Source organism: Macrobrachium nipponense, chromosome 21 (genome assembly GCF_015104395.2).
Source record: "Macrobrachium nipponense isolate FS-2020 chromosome 21, ASM1510439v2, whole genome shotgun sequence".
In the NCBI taxonomy this organism is placed as follows: Eukaryota; Metazoa; Arthropoda; class Malacostraca; order Decapoda; family Palaemonidae; genus Macrobrachium; species Macrobrachium nipponense.
Window position 1 is genome coordinate 68,594,698 of NC_087212.1, and position 25,915 is coordinate 68,620,612.

At 45.2% G+C, this 25,915-nt stretch overlaps 1 protein-coding gene across 1 annotated transcript in view; it reads left to right on the forward strand.

The window, feature by feature from the left end:
• LOC135198111 (ubiquitin-protein ligase E3C-like) overlaps window positions 1-25,915 on the forward strand; it is a gene marked incomplete at its 3' end in the record, with an annotated part of 85,671 nt that overhangs the window by 34,159 nt on the left and 25,597 nt on the right. Inside the window, 3 exon segments of the mRNA XM_064225572.1 lie at window positions 14-246; window positions 14,469-14,626; window positions 24,325-24,482. Coding sequence (XP_064081642.1) covers window positions 14-246; window positions 14,469-14,626; window positions 24,325-24,482 — 549 coding nt within the window.

Sequence of the window (25,915 nt, forward strand, 5' to 3'; positions counted from 1 at the left end):
ATATTGATTGCAGGTCATGTGTTATTGAGGGATTCTGTCGAGAGGTGTTTGGGAAAGCAGCACATACTCAAATCCGTAATTTTGTCATACCCTGCGTGGCAAATGAATCCAGTGTGATGATACCTGTCGACCGAATCTTTGCATTTCTTGGAAATCCTAATAATTCTCTGATACAAAATTTCCTAAAAGTTTCTCCAGCTCCGTCACTCTTATATTCACTTCTCATGATTGTTCATACTAATGTTGGTAAGTGTTTTAACAATTTTATGTAGATCTTTTTACAGTATGGTCCTGAATCTTGGATTTCTAGTTTTATAATTTCTCGTAATCAGTAACAAATTTTATTGTAAGGAAAAGTGGATTGTGTACTTGTCTTTCCAAATTCTAGCATTATGAAATTTGTTGGCTGTATTGCTCTGCTATGATTATTAATTGCTGATATGTTCTTGTAATCTGTAAGTTGTAAACTTATTTTTTAATTGGTGATATGTCATTTTGTTTACATCACCATAGAATAACCATTGATAATTTGCCCCCAAAATGCATGTGCTTGAAATTAGTATGTTGCTGTGGCAGGATCACAAGCTAAAAAAAACAAGTAGCAAATCCCCCCCACATAAACCTAATCAATCCAGCTGCCAAACACACTCTCTCTCTCTCTCTCTCTCTCTCTCTCTCTCTCTCTCTCTCTCTCTCTCTCTCTCTCTCTCTCTCTCTCTCTCTCACACACACACACATTGTCAAATGGAACACCATAACTCCATATTTCCTCCCCCGTTACATTTGACAACGTCTCCTTACACTCACAACACCCACACTAAATAGCCTTCCGCAACACCCACGGATGCTCGGGACGCAGGCCCCTGGATCTTGTTTGAGGGCCCTCATACACCCACTCAGTTACACCACCATCAATTTCTCTCAGACCACTTCCAGTCAGACTGGCATTACCATCTCCCTCACTACCATCCCCCCAAATCCCATTCACTATCTCATCTATCCCTTTTTAACTCTTGTCCGAATATCTCTCGTAACTCTGCCACCAAATCACTTACCTCATTTACACTCCTGCCAAACTCCCGAAGAGACTCATTCATACTGCCAACTACATCCCTACCACCTGATTCCCTTCCTGGTGAAACTTCACTAAACCCTGACAATTCAAACCCACACACACTATATGTATCATTCCTCCCCTCAAAGTCGTCTGTATCACATGCCTTATCCACCATTTTTACCATAACACTAACCCCTCTATCATGCAGCTCACGTTTTTCCCTTTCATTCCCTTTCCTAACCTTTGCTTTCTTCCATACTCAACCAACACTAACTGCCGATCTCCCAGACCCATTTGCTCACTGACACTCGGCTCACATTTATTCACCGCCAACCACTCACTCATCACTACCCTTCCCTCCCCCTAACATATTGGTCGCATACTAGAGGACCCACCCAACTGAATCCCCTTTTCACCTAGTTTCCCGAATTCCCAGCCTGACTCATCCTCTTTCGCCTACACACACTCGCCATGTGACCTTCCATTCCACATTCAACCCATTTCGCACACTGTTCTTTACACATCCTAGCATAATGCCCGTTCTTCCCGCAGTTGCCGCAAACCATGTTCATATGGGTACCCCAACATCCACTAGCTATGTGCCCTGCCTGTCCACACCTATAACATTTAATATCCTTATCTTTCTTAAACTCGCTCACTAAAGATCCTGTTTGCCCACACCCAAAGCAGGCTCCTAATGCCCATCAACATTCATTCTTCCTGTGTCCTGGCCTACCACATCTATAACACTGCTGCTTTCGCTCACAACTAACTGACCCTACTCATCCAACACTCACACTCCTATCTCTTTTAGGGCTAACTACACTCATGTAACTTACCCTAATGCTCCTATCTACCACTCGCTCTGCCATTCGCTTTGGCCCTTCCAAAACTGCCTCCCTATAGCTCTTAAACTCTGGTACAACCTCAGCTACTTCAGTCCTAACACTAACACTTCTACTCTCTTTCATACACCTATCTAACTCATAATCTTCTACTATATCTAAAATATCCTTCCAGGTCAACCTTAAATTTGTCCATCGCGTTTTCTCCTTACGTTTTAGATTTATAAACTCGTACACGCTCTCTGGTACAGTCACCAACAACTTTCGCACTAACTCCTTACACTCATTTATCCCTTCGTCTCCAAACTTTTTCCTGGCTAATGTTTCTAACCTGCACACATACATCGACAACAACTCACCAACATTCATTCTTGCCTCCTCAAAATCTTGCATTCTCCTATATCTAACGCTACTCTTTATCCTCTTTGCCTGTTCTACAATCCTAGCTTTCACACACTCATACGGCACATTCCCTACACTCATCATTACCCCATACATTCTCAACAAAAATCACGTCAAAAAGCTACCTAACTCTCTTGCCCAGACTCTCTTGTTATCCCCATACTTTGCCTCACAATACCTCTCATATTCCTTAAAAAAAGTCCCCTATGTCCCTACTACCATAGTATTCCTCGTATTGTGCACATCGGGGTACCTCTCTTATATACTCAGCCTTTCTTACTTCCTGCTCACTCTCACTCTCACTTTCGCTACTTCCATTCTGACCCTTTTTTCCATCTTCTGAATACAGCGAATCCACTTCCATACTCACATCCATAATTTTAACTATGCTCTTCTTACCCTTCTTCTTTCTTCCTACCTGTTTCCACTCACTGCTATCTAAATCACTCTCAACCCTTTCCCCAATGTATTCAGTCCTAGTCTCATCCTGTCCATCACCCTTACTAACCTTCTTTCCCTTAGTTTTCTTCTTTTCCTCAGCCCCCTTCTTATTCTTTAGGTTTATCCTTATCCTGTGTCTTCCCCTTCTTTCCCTTACCTATCACAACCAAATCACCCTCGTCTCTTGTACTCTCATCCACTTGGTCTTTCACGTTCTTTACCACTCCTGGTCCATCACAAGACCCAGTAGGCCTCCCTCTTACAGCTCCCTCTCGTATGAATCCCTTTTCTAATTTCCTGCATCATCTCTTGCACTGCATTCATCATTACCCCGAATTTTTCGTCCATTTTCTCAACCATTCTCTCTTCCACTCCTTTCACCTCTTCTTTCATTTCCACTTTCAAACTCCTTAGCATTGCTCTCATTTCCTCTAACTCGCTCTTCGACTCCTCAGACTTTACCCTCAACCTCTCATTCTCCACTTCCGACCTTTCCTTAGCTTCTTTCGCCAACCTCAGCTTCTCCTTCAGCCTCTCTATCTCCTTCAACCCTTCCATCCTCACTTTCTTCACCAATCACATAACTCAATACCCCAATCGTCTTGCAGCTGCCGCACCAACAGTCCCTGTTCGGGCGCCAAAAAATAATGTGGCGGGATCACAAGCTAAAAAAAACAAGTGGCAAACCCCCCCCACATAAACCTAATCAATTCAGCTGCCAAACTCTCTCTCTCTCTCTCTCTTCTGCCTCTCTCGTCTCTCTCTCTCTCTCTCTCTCTCTCTCTCTCTCTCTCTCTCTCTCACACAGACGTTGTCAAATGGAACACCATAACTCCTCCATATTGCTAAAACCAGGTGGAGAGCCAATCATTGATAAGTTTACATGAAAATACTTATGAAAACCTTATGTCGAAAGGTAGGACCAGGAGAATCAGAAAAGAGCTTAACAATGATAGGATACAAAAAAAGAGAGTGTGAGGCATTGGAGGGAAGCGGGATGCCATGTAGTGAGACAATAGGCCTTCCAAGGTTGATACCCATGATAAGCCTAGCGAAACCCATATACTCTCCATCCTCTGCACATCTGAAAATGTAAGAAAAGACAAAGGTGGCGATGACCCCCCCCCCCCCCCCCTCCCCCTCCAAGGGAAAGAAGAAGCAAAATTTGGCAAAAAATCACCCAAAACTCCCCCTGATGCATCCAACCACAAATTATTGGGTGAACAATAATTGGTATGGGAAGTTAAAAATACAGAAGGAGAAACATAGAATAGGCCTCTCTAGAGAGGAGACAGTATCACGAGGAGGCATAACAAAGGAAGACAAATCACCCTCCCAAGATGAAGTCATCTCCCTCCTCTTTTGCTGACCCTTCTCATAAAATCTCTTCCGTTGTTCCACCAACCAAAAACGATAAACAGAACATGGATTGCTAATAGTACACATGTTCTCTCTGCACCTACTACATGTTGGATGAGAATCCTTATACACTGAAGTTAAGAATTGGGGAGAAGGAAGCTGTGGATTCTTGGACACTTCCTTCATTTCTTACCAGATCCCTAAGATTAATAGGTGTTAGTTTTTCCAGACCTCTGAGTCTTTGCAGAGGGAATAAAGGTATCCAACCACACAGTACAATCAAACAGCAAAAGCACACACTGAAAGCCAGAAAGAAAAGAAAAATGGGCAAATTAAACCGGCTTTAAAGAGGAATAAAAGCTGCGTCCTCTCTTAATGGTGGTAATAGAGTAACTGGTTGGTCACGAGAAGACTTATCCTAATGTTAAGACCTCAGGTTTGTTAGTTATGGTAATACAAATTGATTAAGAAATTTATTATGTTTCTTGCATAATCTGTGAAAAAGTTGGAGGTGATGGAGGAAATGTGGAGAAAAATTCTTAAAAGTGATATTGTCTGCATTATTGATACAGACCTCATTCAACAACCCAATAATGGTCTTATAGTTGCTGTCCACATAAAGAAAACCTATAAAATTGTAACTGATTTCTGGCCTTATTTCAAAAATTCCTCCAGAACGCCTTCCTGTTTTGTTGTGGATAGTATTAAGAAACTGAACCAAGTTCATCATATGCCACTGGCAGTAAGCCTTGAATGCAGAAATGATGCTCTGGTCCTGAGACTAGAGAAGAGATGTTCTGTTAGCAAAAAACACAACAGCAGTAATATTCTCAAACTAATTATTCAGCATGGTGTGGGTGGGAGGGAACATATCTGTGAAGAGGAGGGATCTTTTTAAAAGATCCCTCCCTAATTTTCTTGTTTAGTTGGATACTGATCTTACTTTTTTATCCTTAATCTTGATGAATACCAGGGTTATGCATCTTGGTGATCCTCTTCTCAGCAAAAGAGGATACAAACTGACAAATTTAAGAACAGCATTTGCATTGTGAATGGCTTGTGATACAGTCAAGAGGGATGGGGGGATCAAGGGTCTTTATTAGCATCTTTGTTTCATTACAGTGTTCAGCTTCATTTTAAGAGCCAGAATCTTTAGTACTTTCTCTGCAACAGCTCCACGTATCTTAATAATCACAGCACTGTAAGCACTTAAACCAAATCATTAGTATGTATTTCTGTTCCCATGAAAATTATATATTTTTATTGTAAAATAAGGTTTCACATACAATTACCAAATTATTACAAAACTGTAAGCTTTCTTACCTAGCAGTCGAAAATTCAAATTTCCTGGCAGTGGCGGCGCTGCCACCATATGTGTAGGTGATATAGGTTCTGCCCACTTCGGGAATAACACATACTGCTGAGCTAACTATTGTCAATTTGTTGAGCTGCAACATCCATCTGTGGGGAGGAGGGAGGGCTCTGATTATGTAATTGTTTGGTAATTATATGTGAAACCTTATTTTATTATGAAAATATAATTTTCATGGGAACAGGAATACACAAGCCATTCACAATGGACTCTAAAATGGCGATGGTGTTAGGATCAGAAGCATGGGCTACCTGGACTGGAGTGATTGGCAATGAAGTAGGAGGACTATCAGTAGGAGAAATGTTGGATAATAGAGAGGGAGAAAGAGAAGGCTTCTTCACCTCTAAGGGTAAAGGAGTTGTCTCAACACTAGACTTACTACCTGCTCTAAGAGCAGCTTTCCTCTTTCCATCTTTCTTCATCTTATCTAAATGATCCTTAAAGGTCTTCCATCCCTGCTCATCTAAATCCTTGCACTCAACACAAGTTAAGTCTTTACTACAGCATTGTCTCCTACACTTAACGCACTTGGAGTGCGGATCGTAACAAAGCTTAGCCATCCTAGTCTTGCAACCCTTCTTGCAAAACCTAACAGAAGACGAACTAGAGTCCGACATTCTAAGCTAACTCTTCTAGCTAAATGAAAAGCTAATGAAGCAGCTAAACCGGAAAAACAACCAATAAATTTTTACTTCACCAAAAACGATACAAAATCCATGATGGCAATGAAAGTTGACTGCATAGAAAACCACCGATGTAACTCCGTGGCCAGCAGAAAACGAATTGACAATAGTTCGCTCAGTAGTACCTGGTATTCCCAAAAGTGGGCGGGACCTAAATCACCTACATGTATGATGGCAGCACCGCCGCTGCCAGAAAATTTGAATTTTTAACTGCCAGGTAAGAAAGCTTACAGTTTTGTAATTGTTTGGTAAGTCACTTATGTGAAAAGTTATAGTGCAGTTATTCCAAAATTTCATGAAGGCTGACAACACATTTTGGTTATTCAGAAATTCCTTGGAATTGGCTCATCAAGGTAATGAAAGAAATAAAGAGTTCAGCAGGATATCCTCACTGACTGCTAAATTCCAGCTGATGCACAACATACAGTCAAATGAGAAGGCAGCACAGAAGTTGTGTAAAAAATATTCTGTACCTTGCCCAGTGTGTCTCCTGGCCTCACAGTACTGTTTACTTGACCTTCATTTTTAAAGTGTGATTCTTTGAGATTGTTATGGTGTATTTTTGATGTAATGAAAATTGTTTAATCTTGTGAAATAAGTATCAGAAGGGTAAAAAATAAGTAAATTAAATAGTTGTATTGGCAGTGATGATTGTATTTTGAATTCCTGTGGTTTGTGGGTTCTCTCCTCATTGTACCATAGCAGAAGTGAAATTACCATACATTGCCATAACATTTGAGTGGGGATGATGTGTCATACAATAAGTCCATGACCTAGCTGTATAAATCTTGTTTGTTCCGACACGGCATACAAACCTTCGGTCCTTTTACAATAGGAAGGTACTAGCGGCAGCTGGATAGGTCGTAAGCTTTCGAACAAGGGGTTCGGTAGTTAACTGCTTGTCCGACAGGCGCGCGCGACTGGGAGGTAAACAAATCACTTTTGCTTTCGGCCTGCTGGCGTGTGGACGTGTATCATCGCTCTCTGCCCGCTTCATCGTCGTTGCTTTCGCATGGTTGTGTTTTTCTTTTTCTATTTATCTAGTGAAACTGAATTGTAAGTACAATCATTTCATATTTATTTCCATTGAATTCAATTGTGAATTAAAGGATCTTGGTTTCTCCACGCCCTCCGATTACCCGAGTGCCGGGACTGAAGGGCGTAAGTGCGGGAATTCATTTTCCCAGAAATGATCCTCGTATTGTGTATGCTCGGTGCCGAGGGCGGGAGAGCGCTCGCTCCGAGCGTATATTTTGGTTGGAAATGTGTAGATGAAAATCGTAAGTAAGTGCTCTTTTCATTTATATTTTTTTTGACCTGTATGCTCGTTGCCGAGCGAATGCGCTCGGCACGAAAACTTATTCTGTATGGAAGTGGAATCGCAAGTACAGTATTCTTTTTCATTTTCATATATTTATTTTGATTGTAGCAATACTCATTTTGGATCAGTTTCCGAGCTTACCCGGAAATTGATCCTTTCCCCTTTTTATTTGAATGAAGTGAAATCGCAAGTGCAGTTCTTTTTCATTTTCATATTTTATTGAGATTGCATTGTTTACTTGGATCAATGTTTCCGCTATTTCCCGGGAATTGATCCTTCCCCTTTTTATTTGTATGAAGTGAAATCGCAAGCGCAGTATTTTTTTTCATTTTCATATATATTTTGATTGCATCAATTCATTATGGATCAAGGTTTCCATTCATAATCAGGAATGGATCCTTTTACCCTTGCGCTCGGTACCGAGGGCGCAAATGCGCTCGATCCGAGCCCTTATTCATTGTGAAGTGAATCGTAATGCAAGATTCTTTTTCATTTTATTCCTTTTATTATTGATTGCATCAATATTTATTTGGTTCAAGTTCCGCTCAGTCAGGGAATTGATCCTTATGCCCTTGCATGCGGGCCGAGGGCACGATTGCTCTCGGGCTCTTATTATTATTGTTGGGTACATGGGTGCTGTGCGGTGGTGGGGAACGAGAACCCCCCCCCGCTCAGCTCCCACAGATGGCCCTTCCCCTTTGGGGGGGGAGGTTATCTGCGTTCTTCTCCTCGCCCGATCCGTCGAGCGCGGGGGAGGGCGCTCGGTGCCCGATGTACAATTGTATTCGGGGTCTTCCACTCGTTCGGAGAGGGCTCACTCCCCGCGCGAGGGACTTCCCCCCACTAATCGCTACTACTGTTATTTCCGCAGGTGCTACTGCCACGAGGGTGGACCTTGGTGAGGTATGGGCGTCCTTCCATTTGCAGGGCGTGCTAGTGTCCAGGGGCTGCGGTTCTATGTCTGGGCCTACTGCGGTCACCCATGGAGTGGTGACCACGCTCCAGGTGACGACGTCCCTCCTCACCTGGTGTACTCGCCTCACGTGGTAACAGTCTTGCCTACAGCCGCTGTGAAGTGCCGTTCGCCGTACCGAGAGGGGGGCGTGCCGCCGCCGCTCGTGGTTGCCGCGCTGCCGCGACCACACTTCCGCTGCCCTAGAGCTCGCCCCTGGACCTGCCGCCGGTACCAGGATGTTGCTGACTGCTGCTCCACTTCCTGTGTTTCCGGTGCTGCCTGCCGTACCTGCCGATTCTGGGCTGACTGTCCATGCAGTTGCTGCGCTCCTGCCGTTGCTGCGCTGGCTGTCCCTACCGATGCTGTGCTGGCTGTGCCTGCTGTTCCTGAGATGCCCATACCTGCTGACGTCGTCCCTGTTCGTGGTGGTACTACCCCAGACTATGGTCTGTGTACAGGTGCGTCCGGCCCTGTGCTTCGGCTACAGCAGCCCCGGCTCCGCCCTGGATGGCAGATCTTACGTCTGTCCTGAGGAAGCTGACGAAGAAGGAGGAGGAAGGTTGTCGTCGTCGTCGTCTTCATCTTCTTCATCATCGTCGGCTGCCGCCTCTTCCCTTCGACTTCTAAGGCTTCACAGCCGAGGAAGAAGAAGGTTGCCTCCTCCCTCCTAAGAAGTCTCCCTCGGGAGCTTCTCGGGACTCGTCTCACCTCGGTGGGACGGGAGGGTTCCTTCCGCTGGTCCTCCTGCTCCTTCGGGAGCGGGGCCCGTCTCTTCTTCCGCAAGGAAGAAGACTACGGGGACCAGAGGGGTACCTGCTAACCACCGGTACTTCCTCGCCTGGTGTCAGTGGTTCTGCCACTGCATCAGGGTCCGTCTCGGCCTCTCGTTCGCGGGAGGTACCGAGTGTACGGTCGCCTACCAGCGACCGTGCAGCCAGGAACCAGACCTCTGAGCTCGCTCAGCGTCAGGTTCACGGCACGGGGCGGAAGACTGGTGACAGCCGCTCACGCGACTCTCACCAGACCAGCTCTCGCTCGCGGCGACCAGCTGCTACCCGGGGACGTGACGGTCCACGACCGGCCACGGGCTGAGGCTGGGAAGAGGTCCTCCCGTTCGCCGGTGCCAGCCACGGCTGGAACCAGCGACGTGACGTGCCGTGAGGACAAGCACCGGTCTCACTGTGCAGTGGAGCCTGCAGGTCGCCTGACCGTCGCTCTCACAGAGAGCGATCGGGTACGGCAAACCAGCACCAGCTCTTATGACACTCGAGATCGGGGCCGCTGTGCTCAGTCCAGCCGTTCTCCACAGCGAGAACGGTTCGACCAGGCCTGCAGCTCGATCGCCACCGTGGGTTGACGATCGCCTGCAGCCCTCCAAGCCTGCTGGTTCTGCCAGCGAGCGAGGAGGGAGCGTCAGGTCTGCCTCTCCCGTACCTTCAAACCTCCTCGGGTTACACCGGGAGGAGCTAGGTATTAAGAGTGATCGTGAGGGGTGCGCCCCTCATGATCCCACCACGACGCCCTACGTGCCAGGCACGGTTCTTGGACCGGCCAGACGTATGCGCAAGTGGATGGAGAAGACCGAGAGGGGCTGTCGCTGTTCCCCTTCTTAGGAGGAAGGTTCTCGAATATGCTCTTGTTCGAAGGGCTTAACGGTCCCACTCTGCAAGATGCTGTGACTTCCGAGATCCAGAGGAACTTTGCCGAGGTTATGGCGCTGATTCGTCAGCACAACGACCTCGGGGGGAAGGATCGCCGCTCCCACCAGCAGAGCCACGTCTCGGCTCGAGTCGTTTTTGGGGCCCGAGAGGGAACCCAAATCGACGGTGGGTCTGCCCGCGATCGGAGCTTGCCGACTGTGTTGAACCAGGTAGTCTCTCGTCTCCGGACAAGAAGGCTCTCTCAGTTCTGGCCAGTCGAACAAGCTACTTCACCTCCTCTACTGCGACAGAGGCGTTTCTACGTGTCTTCGGACACCGTATTTGAATACCCCTTCGGCCCTCCTGAGGTTTCGACCTCGACGAGGACTGGAATGAGTCGGAGGACGGTATCGGCTCTCTCCTGTCAGGTGTCGATCAGCCCCACCCAGACGACGTTCACAGTGGCGGCAGACCCTTACCTACAGTATGAGTTCGTAACCCTCCTCGGGAAAACGTTTTCTACTGACGATACGTTTTCCCAGGCTCTGAGAGGCCATCGCCGTAAGGCGATGGCTGCTCCTTTTCTTCTCCAACTGCTAGTTCCGCTGGGAAGGCGAGCCAGTATCCAATTCCTCCCCCATTCCCTCTCTCCTTACGGCTACGAGGGAAAGGGGAGGGATCCTACAGAGATTTCTCTGTAAGATCCCACGTTAGGGGCTGCGCTACCGGGGGACCTTCGGGTCCTACCTGACGTAAGCCCCGGTCGTTGAGGAGGGATCCTGCCCCTTTCTCGATTTCTACGGGAATCGAGAGGACCACCAGCCGATATCGTTTGACGAATTCGGTGGGGGGTTTCGCAGAGTGCTTAGAACTCTACGGAATTTCTAGCGCACTCAGAGTGTTCGAGTTTTTTACGATCTCCAAACACTTAGGCGAGACCACGGTCCAAAGTGAGCGAGAATCCCCGATAATTGTTACACGATAATCGGGAACCTCGCTTATGCTCGAATTCCTGTAATTTCTAGCATTTGGAAGAAGACTGCTGCTGAAAGAAGAGTATCTCACAGTAGGCGATTAACCTGGAATAGAGAAGAACGGACGGGAACTTCCAGTTTGGCTTGAACTATCGTCTTCGGTATTCTGTTCACCATTGAAGCTTTCCTGGGTTTGGAAAGACTTCTCCTTCACTCTCTTGACTAGAGAACGAAGGCGGTCGATCTCCAATCCTTATTCTCATTCCTCGAGAGGAAAAGAATTTAGGATGGAGGTCGTGGTACAGAACCTACAAATATACTACATATATTACCCTCGCGACATGATTCTTTTAACAGTTGAATTGTCCGGGGGGGTAGGCGCATACCGTAGTTAACTACGGTTTTTTGTTTGTGACCGAGACGAATTGTATCTTAATTGAACTGCAACTCGGGGTTGCCTGCAACCTCCCAGCAGTTATCAGTTTCGATTTTAGATACTTGGTATTGTCATGACAACACCAAATCAGCTTTTGTATTTACCGAAATCCATTTCGGTTAAATATAATTGCTCGAGCGTATTCTTTATGCTCAATGGTTCTAGCCGAACGCATTCCTTCGTGGAATAATGGATTACCTGGCAACTCAGGATGAAGAGTCACCGAGAGCTACTGCGTATTGAACTGCCTGATAGCGGCTCAGTATCAGCTAGGTCTCGGAGATGCACTGTCGGTTACGTCTCTCTCTCCCCTGGTTTGATTGACTACCGAACCGTATCTCTGCCCAACAATCATGGACTTAGGTCTCTGATTAACGGGGATTTCTCGCAATAATGAAGGACCATCTACTGCTGTGACGCTCGATTTCATCGCCTTCGACATTGCGATAATTTTCAACAGAGATATCTCTTGGACTCTTTCATCTTTCTGTTTACCGCACGGTAACAGAAGTCTGTACTAGTCACCCGCTGCATCGCACCGCGATAATGCGAATGATTTTTGCAGACATCTGAGTTTGTCTTCAAAATATCTCGTATTCGTAGGTGTGCAATTATTCATTGCTCGCCCCGAATTAACAGATATGTCAGAAGACATCGCCTACTCTCCGACCTGACAGCTCTACTTCCAAATGTTCAGCCCATGAGAAGCAGTTTCTTCAGGCAGTATTTCCCTGTCTTCATTACTGAAAAGCGCTCCTCCGATTTTATTGCAACTACGATCCTCACCGGACAGCAATGAATAGCGGTTAGCGTTCTCAGTCTTTGTAGCACAGGTTCAGAATCTTGAGAATCCTTCTCTCGGTTCAGCTGTGAAGAAGTAGGTTGCATTTTCTGTACACCTTCGTCTTCAACGACACATAGTGTTGTTTCTCCTTAGCCGAGAATCAACTATACTATGAGATATCTTGCCATCAGGGACCTGCGGTCTCTAGAAGGCAATTGACTTTCGCCTGTTGGGCCACATGCCTTAAGAGAGTCATCACCTTGCCTTCTGGCATCGGTGACGAACAAATTATTTGTTTAGTCTCTTGGCATAACCCTTTTAAGGCGAAGGTCACGTGACTTGCTCGGGTGCTTGGACAACTTGCCTCCTACCGAACGCAGTCAGTCTGCAGTTGTCAGAGCGCCCAAGTCTGTTACGAACTTCGCTGTGGACTTAGTTCGGTTGTTCCATAACAGTCTTTTCTTCGTCCTAACGGCTTGTCACAGTACCCATACCATCGACACCCACCATTGAGTGTCGGTGTCCTATCCACTACCGAGAAGAACAACTTCGCTGCAGACGGATAGACCAGTATGGGTACAGGACATCACCGAAGTCGAGAAGAGGGATAGGTCATACGACCATTCCCTTCTTTTTCCTCTGAGGTAATTGCATGACTTTTCCTGCGAAGTCAAGCATCCAGGGGATGGGGATTCGTGACGCTCGATTTCGTACCGAATTCGTAGCGAAGACTCTGAACCCTTCGGTTCCTGACGATCGGTTAGAGTCCTTCACAATCCCCTCCCTAATGGACTTCACCGTCTTCGATGCGAAGGAGATGCTGCTTTGTCCTGTGAAAGCGCGACCGCGCTTTCTGAAGAAACTCGACATCCCAGGCTGAGTGTTTGAAGACTCTTCGTCAGCACCAAGATGACCTAGAAGTACACTCCCTCGAGTTACACAAGAACTTCTCCGTGGCGCAGGTACTGAAGGCAGGGGTCTGGTACAACCAGACACTGGCACCTCCTTCTACCTTTTGGATATTGCCCACAGGTCCTTGGATCGTTTTCCTTGGGACCCGTGGTGGCTGCTCAACACGTTGTGTAGCTAACCCAGACCCTAGCAGGCTGAACAGCATCGAGTCCTGGTGTGACTGTAAGAATATAGATAAGTGAATGAGAGAGTGACTGGCTTCTCTTCCTATCTTTTTCTCCCCCTCTACCTGTGGGTAGAGGGATACGGTCATCACCTTGCTGGATAAGGACGAGATGCCGGTGAGCTACTCGACAGAGCCCCATCCTATCCCTTTCACTAGGGATGGGAGCGAATATCCACCACTTCCTCCTACAAGGGGGGGGAAGTGGATGCCAACAAGAGACAAACCATAACTTTATGTTGCCTCTTGCAAATAGGAACTTGTTCTTGTTTGCTGGTACGAAGAGATACGCTTGCCTCTCTCTTAGTACTTGGTCCAGAGGTCTGACCATTGATCCTGCGGTTCACACCCCGATCAATCGGACAGAGGCTTGGATCCCTCCCTCGCTCTTACGACCAGGGAGGCATTCCAAGGTTGGGCGAACACCAGTCTGTTCACAAAAGACTCAGATTCCTCCCACCAAGAAGTGAGTCTTCCTATTGTAAAAGGACCGAAGGTTTGTATGCCGTGTCGGAACAAATGACAATTTGTCCAAAATTGCATTTTTCCTAACTATACAAACCTGAGGTCCTTTTACACATAGTCCCACCTCATGCCACCCCTCACTCTGCAGTTTTTGCTTGGGCCAAAAGCAAAAGTGATTTGTTTACCTCCCAGTCGCGTGCGCGCGCCTGTCGGACAAGCAGTTAACTACCGAACCCCTTGTTCGAAAGCTTACGACCTATCCAGCTGCCGCTAGTACCTTCCTATTGTAAAAGGACCTCAGGTTTGTATAGTTAGGAAAAATGCAATTTTGGACAAATTGTCATTTTACAAGTTCACCTTGTCTTTTCCAAGTTATCAGAAGGTCTGGTCTCTGAAAGTATCAGGCCGGACAGAGCATGGTCAGCCAAATATTTGCCAGTTAATAGCTACAATGCCATAGTGTTAGTTGTCTTGCCTCTTTGAGGTAACAAAAATAAAAAGCTGTATATTGTAAGGCATCATTGTATTTTTTATGAAACAAAATTTCAAAAATAGATTTTATAAATTTAATTAATCAATATAATATATCTTGTTTACAGAATTTCCCAATGCAAATGCCCTGTGTAATTACTTGCGAACTGTGAGCGAGTTGTTGGGTGAAACAACTGGTTATCTGGTTAATGAAGTTAATGAAGTTGACTCTGATGATGAAGATGCAATGGAATCTTCAATCCCAGTTGACCCAGTTTTAAGAAAGGTAAACAGCTTTTCTCTCTACCTCTGAAATTCATTGTCACTATAGTTGTTACTTTTCAGATTTTCTTCAGTGTGATTTCATTATATTCTTAGGAAGTAAAGGTCTTTCATTTTTATCTATTTATATTCAGTTCAAACTTGAGAATGGTTATGATGTTAGTGTGAATGGTATTCAAGTGATATATACACAAACTTTTTTTTTTTTTTTTTTTACCAGATATGTACTGTGTACCTCTTTTGATGAATGTTTCTTATGTTGAACATTTGTTTTTTGACTGAAATTTTCAAAGAAATTTTGTTGTTTGTCGAACAAATACTCATACTTTGCCCTGAACGCTTGTCTTGTTTATACTTGTACTATCACGTCCTGTGAGAATAACTGTATTAAAATTTTTTCCTTTACAATATATTGTTTAATGATAACCATATTCAACAAAATTAATAAAAGAATAAAGCATTTCACAATAAAATTTAAGATAAAAGATGAGCAAGATCATGTCACTGCAGTGACACTCAGCTGACTTGGGATGGAGGGAGTGTTTATAGTGTTGAGGAGAGAAGGAGAAGAGAGAGTAAAAACATTACTCTGTACGTAAAAGCAGTAACAATTCACATAAAAGAAAAGAAGTGAATTTCACTCTAAATTTAACATGATACAATATAAAAACAATCAAATACAATACATTAACAATAAACAATCAAAAGAGAGTCTTACTTGAGTGAGTGTTTGGGACTGGGGTGAGAGAGACAATAGAGAGGAGAGGGAGGGAATGTTTGTGGGTTATTGGGTGAAAGATGGGGGTCCACTTCCCAGTTTCCACTGACTTCTTAGCTGGGCTTGGGTGAGTTTTGTCTTTCACTACGTTTCGCCCGTTTGCTTTCGCTTACTACACTCGATTCGCTGGAATTCTTGTTGTTACAGTAAAATACCTCTTGAGTGACACTTCCTTGTTACGATTTTTTGGTACAGTAAAAGTAACGCATCCTCATGTCATGAAACACACTGGTGATGCGTTCAGCTTCTGCATGCCTTGGACTGTTTGTTTAGATGACTTCCTTGTGAAAAGTTGTGATCTCTCTATCCTTTTCTTACTTGCATTCTTTACTTATTACTTATTTATTTGCAAAATCCTCATGGATTATAATTTTAAATTCGGCCTTTTGCCAACAGTAAGTAGATGAGTTGTGGTATAATTAATCTCCTTGCACTCAAGGTCCAAGTGCAAACATTTTGACAGTCATACACACGTGAGGAATTGTTTTCACATTTACTAGATGCTGATTACTCTCTTTCCCTCTAACATACTTGCACACAGACACACAATCGGACACACACACTATCTATTCCTTTGATTATCCTTGCAAAATGAATAAAATTGATTTTGTTATTAGCATTTGCTTACTGCAACCATTTTGGTTTCCTCAAGTGGATCCTGTCTCTCCTCCTTCAATACCGCTGGCCTCTCGCCATTTTGTAAATAGAATTTTTAGCTCCAACACAGAAACAAAATTTTTCTAATTATTTTACTTTGTATAACGTTGTAAGTTTTTATTACTTTAGAAAAGAATTTTATAAAGGGAACTTTTTAGGTTGGCTAGAACAAATTATCCTGATTCCCTTTATTTTGTGTGGGGAAATTTGTTTCATATTTTGAATAAATGACATTTTTACTAGCCTTCTGTTGCAAATTAAGTTCGAAGTTCGAGATTCGAGGTACTACAGTATATGTACAGTATTGAAATATCCACATCAATCTCTCTCTTTTTTTATACTACAAAGCCTAAGACACAAATAATGAAAGTTGACCACTTCTGGTATTTGAATCACCTTACATTATATCAAAATGAGGTTAACCTTTAGCATTTAATTATGAGGGTCTTTTCTTTTGTTTCTTCATTTGGGTTGTAGGCTTTTTAGTAACAAGCATATCCAAACAATGTGACTACATTGAGAAATTTAAGAGGTCATTGAGGCTATTACAAATACAATATATGTACAATATAAACCAATTATTATGTATTGGAGTCAACTTGGTGAATTTAACTGATGTAAAATTTTCGGGAATAATTTGGCAACTGTTAAGCAGCTACTTGCAAAATTAACAGCATTTTAAGGGAAATGTGGGATTCTAGTATTTTGGGAAAGATTTCTTTCTGTCATAAGACTAACTAATTTTATCAAACGACTATAAATATTGTTTTTTATAGCTTAGGTGCAATTCATAGGCCCCATTTAACATTTATATCAAGGTTAGATGGGTAACTATTGGCTGCATTCATTTCAAGATCAAATTTGTGTATCTTACTGGAATATTGTTAAAATTTTTGTTTGCAGTAAGAATCCAAGAAATAACAAAGTCAGACAAAAACATATAAAACTTAATGGTCAGCCATAGGGACACCCACAATGTAGCTAGATTAGATGTTCATAGAGTATAGGAAAAAAAAGCCAGTACATAATGTAAGAACAATGCTTTTTTAATTCATTGTTGCAAATTAAAAACATCCAGAGAGGATTGGTTTTGAACTACTACAACTTCTTATTTCTGAAATTATCCATTACATATTTGTTTTAATGAAGTTAAAGTTAAGTATATCTTAGTTTTACGAGACCACTGAGCTTCCTAGGGCTGGCCTGAAGGATTAGATATTTTTACGTGACTAGGAACCAATTGATTACCTAGCAACGGGACGTACAGCTTATTGTGGTATCTGAACCACATTGTATCGAGAAATGAATTTCTATCACCAAAAATAAATTTCTCTGGTTCCTTGTTGGCCGAGCCGAGAATCGAACTTCGGACCACCGGATTGGTAGCCAAGGGCAAAACGCACTTGCCCAACGTGATCTGTTGAAATTGCAGTACATAAAAGTTGTTATAGGTAAAATAAAAGTTATGATTATTTAAACTTTAACAGTTTTGTCTAAATGATACTAGTTTATATAGTCCAATTTTGAAGTTAATGGCTACCACTGAATTTTTTCTTAATATTTGTAGTAGAGGCATGATTTTTGTTTCTCTTTTATTTTGTTCATGAAACTTACCTGTCAGATATATATATAGCTGTATTTCTGACGTCCGACAGAATTTCAAAACTCGCGGCACACGTAGTGGGGCGGCCAGGTGGTAGTACCCATTCCCGCCGCTGGGAGGCGGATATCAGGAACCAATCCCATTTTCTATGCATATTTTTTCTGTCGCCGGTGCTGCAAACAACTGTTTGCAGTACCTCCGTCTAGGATTTTTTGATTATCTCGCTTAATATTATCTGGATTGACTTTTGGTATCGACTTCTGGATTGTGGGATTGGCACGCGTAATAGTGGATTGGTTTTTGATTTTGGATTGGCTTTCTGTGTACATGATGTCGGGATCAAGTACTGGAAGTTTCAGAGTGTGTGTAGGAGTGAATGTAAGGTGAGGCTTCTTAAACCCCTTCAGTTGATCCATCACACAGTTTTGTATGGATTGCAGGGGGCATGTTTGCTTGGTTGATGATCGGTGCAATGATGTAAGGATTTGGATGATGATAAATGGAAGATGTATGAGACCTATCGACGTAAATTGGAGCGCGATAGAGTCAGGAGGTCTTCCTCCAAGGGCAGTTCTACTAAAGGTAAGGATAGTAACATTTCTCCTCCTCTAACACCAGTAGATTTTCGCTCAACCTAATCCTGTTTTTGTTGCCTTCGGGCCCCGCCCAGTGCTGTGTCTGGAGAAGGTAACACCCTTTCTCTGATTCTGGAGTCTATTCGTGCTCTCGAATCTAAAGTTTTGGCCTAGAAACCGGCCCTGTGAAAAGTTTGTGTTAGTGCCCCTAGTGTTGTGGAGGGGGCGTCAGATCGGCCCCATAATGCCTCTAGGCCTAGACCTCTATCGGACTCCCAGGAACTCAAGGGATAAGTGGGTATGTCGAAAGCCGCAAGAGGGTTACGGGGGCTCCCCACCGATCTGGCGTCCCTTCGGCAGGCCTTGTTGCTAAATCCCAGGCTGCCAAGGAGCGCGCACGAGCGCGTGTCCTGAAAGATTGCTTTTCGTCCTCCGAAGCGTCCTCCCCGCGCAAGGGGTGGAGCGCTCGGAGAGACTCGCGTCCGTTGAAAAGGACCTTTCGCTTTGAGGACGCTTCACGTCCTATGTCTCCTCTTTCGTCAGAGGACGCTTATGACGCCTTTCCTCCTCAGAAGAGAGGAAGGCTTTCTACCGACGAGGACGTTGGTTTCCATGCACAGGCGTGTTCACCTGAGAGGCAGATAGCTGTACCTGCTAGAAGGAAGGAGGCGTTCCCCTCGCCCCTCGCCTTCTCGCAGGCTCAGTCCTGCCCCTTCTTATGCTCCTTCGTCACCTACGAAGGATATCCTAGTGTCCCTTCAGGACAGATTACGTCGCTGATGGCTCAGAGGACTCGCCCAGCAGCAGTCGAGCCTAAGCGTAGGAAGGACGTTCGGCTGCCCGTCAAGAGGACGAAGCAGCCTCATTCTCTCTCGTCTCGCTCGTCTCTCTCTCCTCCTCCGGATCGTCACCGTTCTCGTTCTCCGAGTAGATCTTTCGCTCTCTCAGGAGAGGACGCTCGCCAGGACGCTCGGCGTTCGAAGCAGGACGCTTTGCGCTCTCGGCAGGTAGCTGTTGAGGACGCTCGGCAGGACGCTCGGCGTTCTAAACAGGACGCTTTGCGCTCTCTACAAGATGCTTTTGAGGACGCTCGGCAGGACGCTGGCGGCGTTCGAAGCAAGGACGCCAGGTTTGAGGACGCTCCGCAGGACGCTCACCGTTCGAAGCAGGACGCTTTTGAGGACGCTCAGCAGGACGCTTGCTTGGCTAAGCAGGACGCTTTTGGCGCCTCTCGTCAGGAAGCTCGCGCTTCCTCTCGTAGGGACGTGTCTGTTAAGACAGTTCCCGTTGCTTCTAAGGACGCTCCTCTTTCACAAGATGTCCGTCCCTCTAAGGATCGACGTAAGGGCGATTCCGTACCTGTAGCGGGTACTTCCAACCAACGGAAGTCATTGTTCAGGATTGAGACTGCTGGACGTACTCCCTCTCCTGATGGGCGTTCTCCAGTTCCTCTTAGGGAGGAAGGGGAAGGGGCTTAGTAGTCCAGGGAGTTCCGTCGAAGAAGAACAGCCGGTAGCTTCAGCTGTCTCGGACTACAAGGTTCTTGTTAGGCTGTTACGTTCAGCCTTCGGGGAGAAGTTCCAGCCGGCAGCCCCTAGGTCTCCTCCCTCTCAACTTTCGTCTTCCAAGACCGTTAAGACCCCTGAATTCGTCGAGATGAAGACATCGCTGTCGACCAACGGGCGTTTAAGAAGCTTCAAGACTTTATGTCTAGAAGGAAAGATCAGGGCAAGACCACTTTCGCCCATCCACCCTCTAGACTCTCCGGGAAAGGAGGAATTTGGTATGAGACCAAGGAGGACGTGGGAGTAAAGTTTTCCTTCGTCCGCTCGGGTGACTTCTCCAGTTTAGTGGACGCTCAGAGGAGGTCTCTCTTATCGTCTGCTAAGGTGTCCTGGACTCCTGTGGAGACTGACCACCACTTGAAGGGACTGCTTCGTACCCTAAATGTTTTTAATTTCCTAGACTGGTGTCTGGGAGTTTTAGACCTTCAGTCTAGAAGTCCTGATTCTCTCAGTCTGGGGGAGCTGTCCAGCGTGTTGTCATGTATGGACAAGGCCGTCAGGGATGGTTCGGAGGAGCTAGTTTCTAATTTTGGAACTGCTTTCCTGAAGAAAAGAGCACTGCTTTGCAATTTTTTAAAACCGCTAATCGGTATCTCCCGCTCAGAAAGCGGAATTGCTCTTTCGCCTCTTTCGGAGCCATCTCTTCCCAGGCTATGGTAAAGGATCTTGCAAAGAGTTTGCAAGAAAGGCGACCCAGGACCTCTTGGTACAGTCTTCGAGACGTCCAGCAGTTCCTTCCTCTTCGATATTCAGCAAACCCCCGAAGAAAGTCAAACCCTTTCGCGGGGCACCCCCCTCGAGAGCAGCTCCTCGAGGGAGAGGTTTTTCGAAAGGAAGAGCTTCATTCAAACCCAAAACCAGCAAAATGAAGATCTCGTCCTTCAGACCCAGTCGGGGCCAGACTGGAATTCTTTGCGGAGCTTGGAGGCAGAGAGGGGCGGATCCTTGGACTCTCAAGATAGTAGAGCGGGGGTACAAGATCACCTTTTTACATCCTCCTCCTTTAACATCAACTCCCAGAGACCTCTCTCCATCTTATCAGGGAGAGAAGAAAAGGATTCTTTTCGATCTGTTAGACCAGATGGTCGAAAAAAGAGCGGTGGAACAAGTCTTGGACCTAGAGTCACCGGGCTTCTACAACAGGATTTTCCTAGTGCCGAAGCAGTCGTCAGGTTGGCGCCCGGTCCTGGATGTGAGCAGGCTCAATCTTTTTGTAGAAAAGATCAAGTTCAAAAATGGAGACGCCTCAGTCGGTGCTGGGAGCCTTGAGACCTGGCGACTGATGGTGTCTCTGGACCTGCAGGACGCGTACTTCACGTCCCAGTCCACCCTCTTTCAAGGAAAGTACCTGAGATTCGTCTTGGACAACAGGGTTTGGCAATTCAGAGCCCTTTGTTTCGGTCTCAGCACGGCCCCGATGGTTTTCACAATGATTATGAGGAATGTAGCGAAGTGGCTCCATTCGTCAGGGATCAGGATATCTCTATACCTCGACGATTGGCTGATCAGAGCGTCGTCGAGGCAGAAGTGTCTGAAGGACCTTCAGTTTACGTTAGCCCTAGCAAAGTCTCTGGTCTTTTGGTCAACTCCGAAAAGTCGCATCTGACCCCGACACAGTCCATCGTGTATCTGGGGATTCAGATGGATTCAGTGGCTTTTCGGGCGTTTCCATCCCAGGAACGTCAGCGACTGGGGTTAGAGAAAGTCGCAGCCTTCCTAGAGAGAGAAGCTTGTTCGGTGAGGGAGTGGATGAGTCTGCTGGGCACCATTTCCTCGCTAGAAAAGTTTGTCTCGCTGGGAAGACTGCACCTCAGGCCTCTTCAATTTTTCCTTGCGGAAGAATGGACGTCGTCGAGGACCTGAATGCGATCCTAAGGATCTCCAACAAGGTAAAAGTCCACTTAAGATGTGGCTCGACCCTCAGAAGTTACGAGAGGGCTTCTCCTTAAATCTTCTGAGCCCCGACCTAGTGTTGTTCTCAGACGCTTCCATTTCCCGGTTGGGGAGCAACACTAGGGGGGGAGGAAGTGTCAGGCTCCTGGAGAGGGGAACAGGTAGCCTGGCACATCAATGTAAAGGAACTGGCAGCGATATTCCTGTCGCTGCAGTTCTTCGAAGACAAACTGTCAAGCAAGGTTGTTCAAGTCAACTCAGACAGTACCACAGCCCTTGCGTATCTAAAGAATCAGGGAGGAACTCGCTCCAGATCCCTTTTTCTCCTGGCGAAGGAAGTTCTGCTATGGGCAGACGCAAGGCGCATCAAGATCCTGACAAGATTCGTGGCAGGGGTTCAGAATGTCAGGGCGGACCTTCTCAGTCGCCGAAATTCAGATTCTACCAACAGAATGGACCTTGCACCAGGAAGTCTGTCAACAATTATGGAGATTGTGGGGACGTCCTCTAGTAGACCTGTTCGCTACATCAAGGACGAAGAGGCTTCCTCTGTATTGCTCCCCAGTTCTGGATCCAGGGGCAATTGCAGTGGACGCGTTGCTCTGGAACTGGACAGACCTGGATCTTTACGCCTTTCCCCCCCCCCATTCAAGATCATGGGGGACGTAATGAGGAAGTTCGCAGCTTCAGAAGGGACAAGGTTGACTCTGATTGCCCCATGTGGCCAGCAAGAGAGTGGTTCACAGAGGTCATGACATTCCTTGTGGACTTCCCAAGAACGTTGCCCTGGAGGAGAGATCTACTCAGACAGCCTCACTTCAAAAGGTTTCACCAAAACCAAACCTCTCCGCTCTGGCTCTGACTGCGTTCAGACTATCGAAAAGTTGGGCCAGAGCGAGAGGCTTTTCAAGGCAGCTGCGAGAGCGATCGCTAATGCTCGAAGAGCCTCTTCAAGAGCTGTCTACCAATCTAAGTGGTCCTCCTTCAGGGCATGGTGCAAGAAGGAAGGAATTTCCTCTTCCACGACCTCTGTGAATCAGATAGCAGATTTCTTACTCTATCTAAGAAATGTGCAGAAACATTGGCCAGTTCCTACATCAAGGGTTATAAGGTAGTGGTGTTCTGCCGTTTTTCGCCACAGAGGACTGGACCTCTCCGACAATAAGGATCTGCAACGATCTCTTAAGGTCGTTCGAAACCACCAAGATTCCACAGGCAAGACGCCCTCATGGAATCTAGATGTGGTGTTGAAACATCTGATGCTAAGTCCCTTTGAGCCTCTCCATGAAGCTTCTCTAAGGGACTTGACGAGAAAAACGCTTTTCCTAGCTTCTCTGGCGACGGCGAAGAGAGTTAGTGGGAATCAAGCGTTCAGTAGCCTAGTGGGTTTCAAGGGAGACAGCGCTGTCTGCGTCGTTGAACCCTTCTTTCTTGGCTAAGAACGAGAACCCGTCTAATCCTTGGCCAAAGAGCTTTGAAATCAAAGGAATATCGAGTCTCGTGGGTCAAGAACCAGAGAGAGCCTGTGCCCTGTAGGGCTCTCAAGTTCTATGTGAATAGGACTAAAGAGATAAGAGGTCCCTCAGGTAATCTCTGGTGCTCGGTGAAGAGACCAGATTTGCCGTTGTCGAAGAATGCTGTTGCTTTCTTCTTGAGGGACGTCATTAAAGAGGCTCATTCATCTTGCCAGAAGACTGATATGAGCCTCTTTAAAGTGAAAGCTCACGAGGTCAGAGCCGTAGCTACTTCTCTTGCCTTCTGGAGGAGCAATTCCGTATTCGCCTCACATTACCTCCGGGATGTGAGAACGATTTACGAGAACTGTAGTTCTTTGGGGCCTTACATTTCGGCAGACACAGTTTTGGGGGCTGAAGGTGGCTCTCTCCCTATCCCTTAGCTTAGTTAGGTTAGTTTATTGTGTTTTTGGTTGATGGTGAGATCTTCTGTGGAGATCTCCCATTCCTTAGTGTTAATGTCAGGGGTTTTTTGGTTAGTTGGTCAGGTGGTGGTCGGTTGCTGTGTTACTGCCATATGTTTGGCTAGATGGTCTTGTCACATTGTGGTCACGTCCCCGTTGACAGAGCATCCAGAGTGCACCAGCACTACAGGTCCAAACCTGGCTGGCAACTCTGATAAAAGCATAAGCAGGCTTTAAGTGACAGTAATCACATAGTCTACTTTGCTATCAGGTAAGGAACTAATAAGTTAATCTTTTATTTTAATTTAAGTTTCCTAAAAATCCTAGTCTGTCTCTACCCACCATCCGAAGGTGTGATTCAGCTATATATATATCTGACAGGTAAGTTTCATGAACAAAATGTTATTGTTATAATACAATTAAGTTTGTTCATACTTACCTGGCAGATATATATAATTAGAGTGCCACCCTCCTCCCCTCAGGGAGACAAGGGTCATGAATAAATATGAAATATAAAATGGGAATGGTTCCTGATATCCGCCTCCCAGCGGCGGGAATGGGTACTACCACCTGGCCGCCCCACTACGTTGTGCCGAGTTTTGAAATTCTTGTCGGGACGTCAGACAGCTATATATATATCTGCCAGGTAAGTATGAACAAACTTAATTGTATTATAACAATAACATTTTATTTTTTATTTTATTTCTCTTCAGATGGCAGAGGAATGTGTTTCCATAGTAAATAACACAGAGCATGTTGGCTGGCTACTAAATAATGTTGAACGACAAGTCTGTCCAGAAGTTTTACTGCAGTTTGCCAAACTTACACATCATCTTTTAACAGCACCTTCATTCCAGCTTCATCAATGTCGGTAAGTGTTTAACCATGAATAATGGTAGGTTTTGTTTGTCAACTTTAGCTCATGTTTCATGGAAATGAACATTCCGTATTTTTTTAAACATAGACTCTTTCCACTAGGGGCTAACTATAAGTTATTACTTGGAGCATCATCTAGTTAACCAAAATTAATTGAACCACTTGGTGCAGGAAAACAGGAGTTTCTGTTGCCAACTATCAGAATGTGTTGTACGTTGCTTTTTGATGATTCCTACCTCGTGTTATGACAAAGTATGTACGCCTAGAAGGATACCACTTACAGAGTGCCTTACATGTATACTGTAGATAGTACTAAAGGTTCTTTGCAGCATCCAATTCTGTTTATCTGTTCCTTTTGTCTCCTCTTCCTTAGCTGTTCTACTTCTTAAATTCTCATTTCTCTGATTTTTACCTCTCATTTAAGAACCAATCCTATGGCAACCCATGAGTTGCCTAGACATGGGACTTGATGTTCTTAATTGTTAAAGTAATTCAAAGTAATAATGGTTTCATAAGGAACAAATTGCTGTGTTTATTTATCAAGACGAAAAAGTGATAAGTAAAAGATCAGGAAATTGTCATTGTATGAGAAGTGACTCTTAGTGCTTATTTTTTTAAAGGGCCAGTAGGATTCTTGTCCCAATGCCTCATCCCATGTCTGTGATCTAGGGCAATCATGAATGAAACCAGAAAAAAAGAATAGCAAATAATATGAGCTGTATTAAGTCTGAAGTAGCAATAGGCTGTTGCTTAAAGGATGAAAGTTTGTAAGAGTTAAAAATTTTGAGGGCAGCTGTATCCATGGTGACCTCTCTGTGTTATCTTAAGTTCGTGCTCCTCTCAGAGTGTGGTAGATAATAGTAGATATTCATTGGCATGTGTCCATACTGTGTTGTGAGCTAGGGAAGGTGGTGTACACAGGTCTACCAGCTGAGTCATGCAGCATTCACTTCCTTTGCTCCCAGGTATTATGTGGATGGAGAGGGTGCTTGGGGTCCGATTGTGTTTGTATGTGCTGGCTCCAGGGCATTATGCAACAGTAGCACGGAGAGAGCCCTCATGGGCAGTCAGTATTAATAAACCCAGTAGGGCTTCAAAGGGAAATCACTCTGTAGAGAGAGAGAGAGAAGGTTTAGAAAAGTTGATAAATAAATAAATATGATGGAATTCTGGAGTTGTCAGGAGAGAGCAGGAATAACTGTGCTCCTTGCTTAATCATATGAAGATCAGAGGATTCCACAACTTAATAAACTACAGGCAGTCCCCGGGTTACGACGGGTGTTCCGTTCTTGAGACGCGTCGTAAGCCGGAACATTGTAAAAAATCCTAAGAAACTTACTTTTAATGCTTAGGTGAATTCAAAACTCTGTAAACTGCATTCTTATTGCATTTTTCATCAAAAAAAACTTTAAAAATTGATTATTTTGC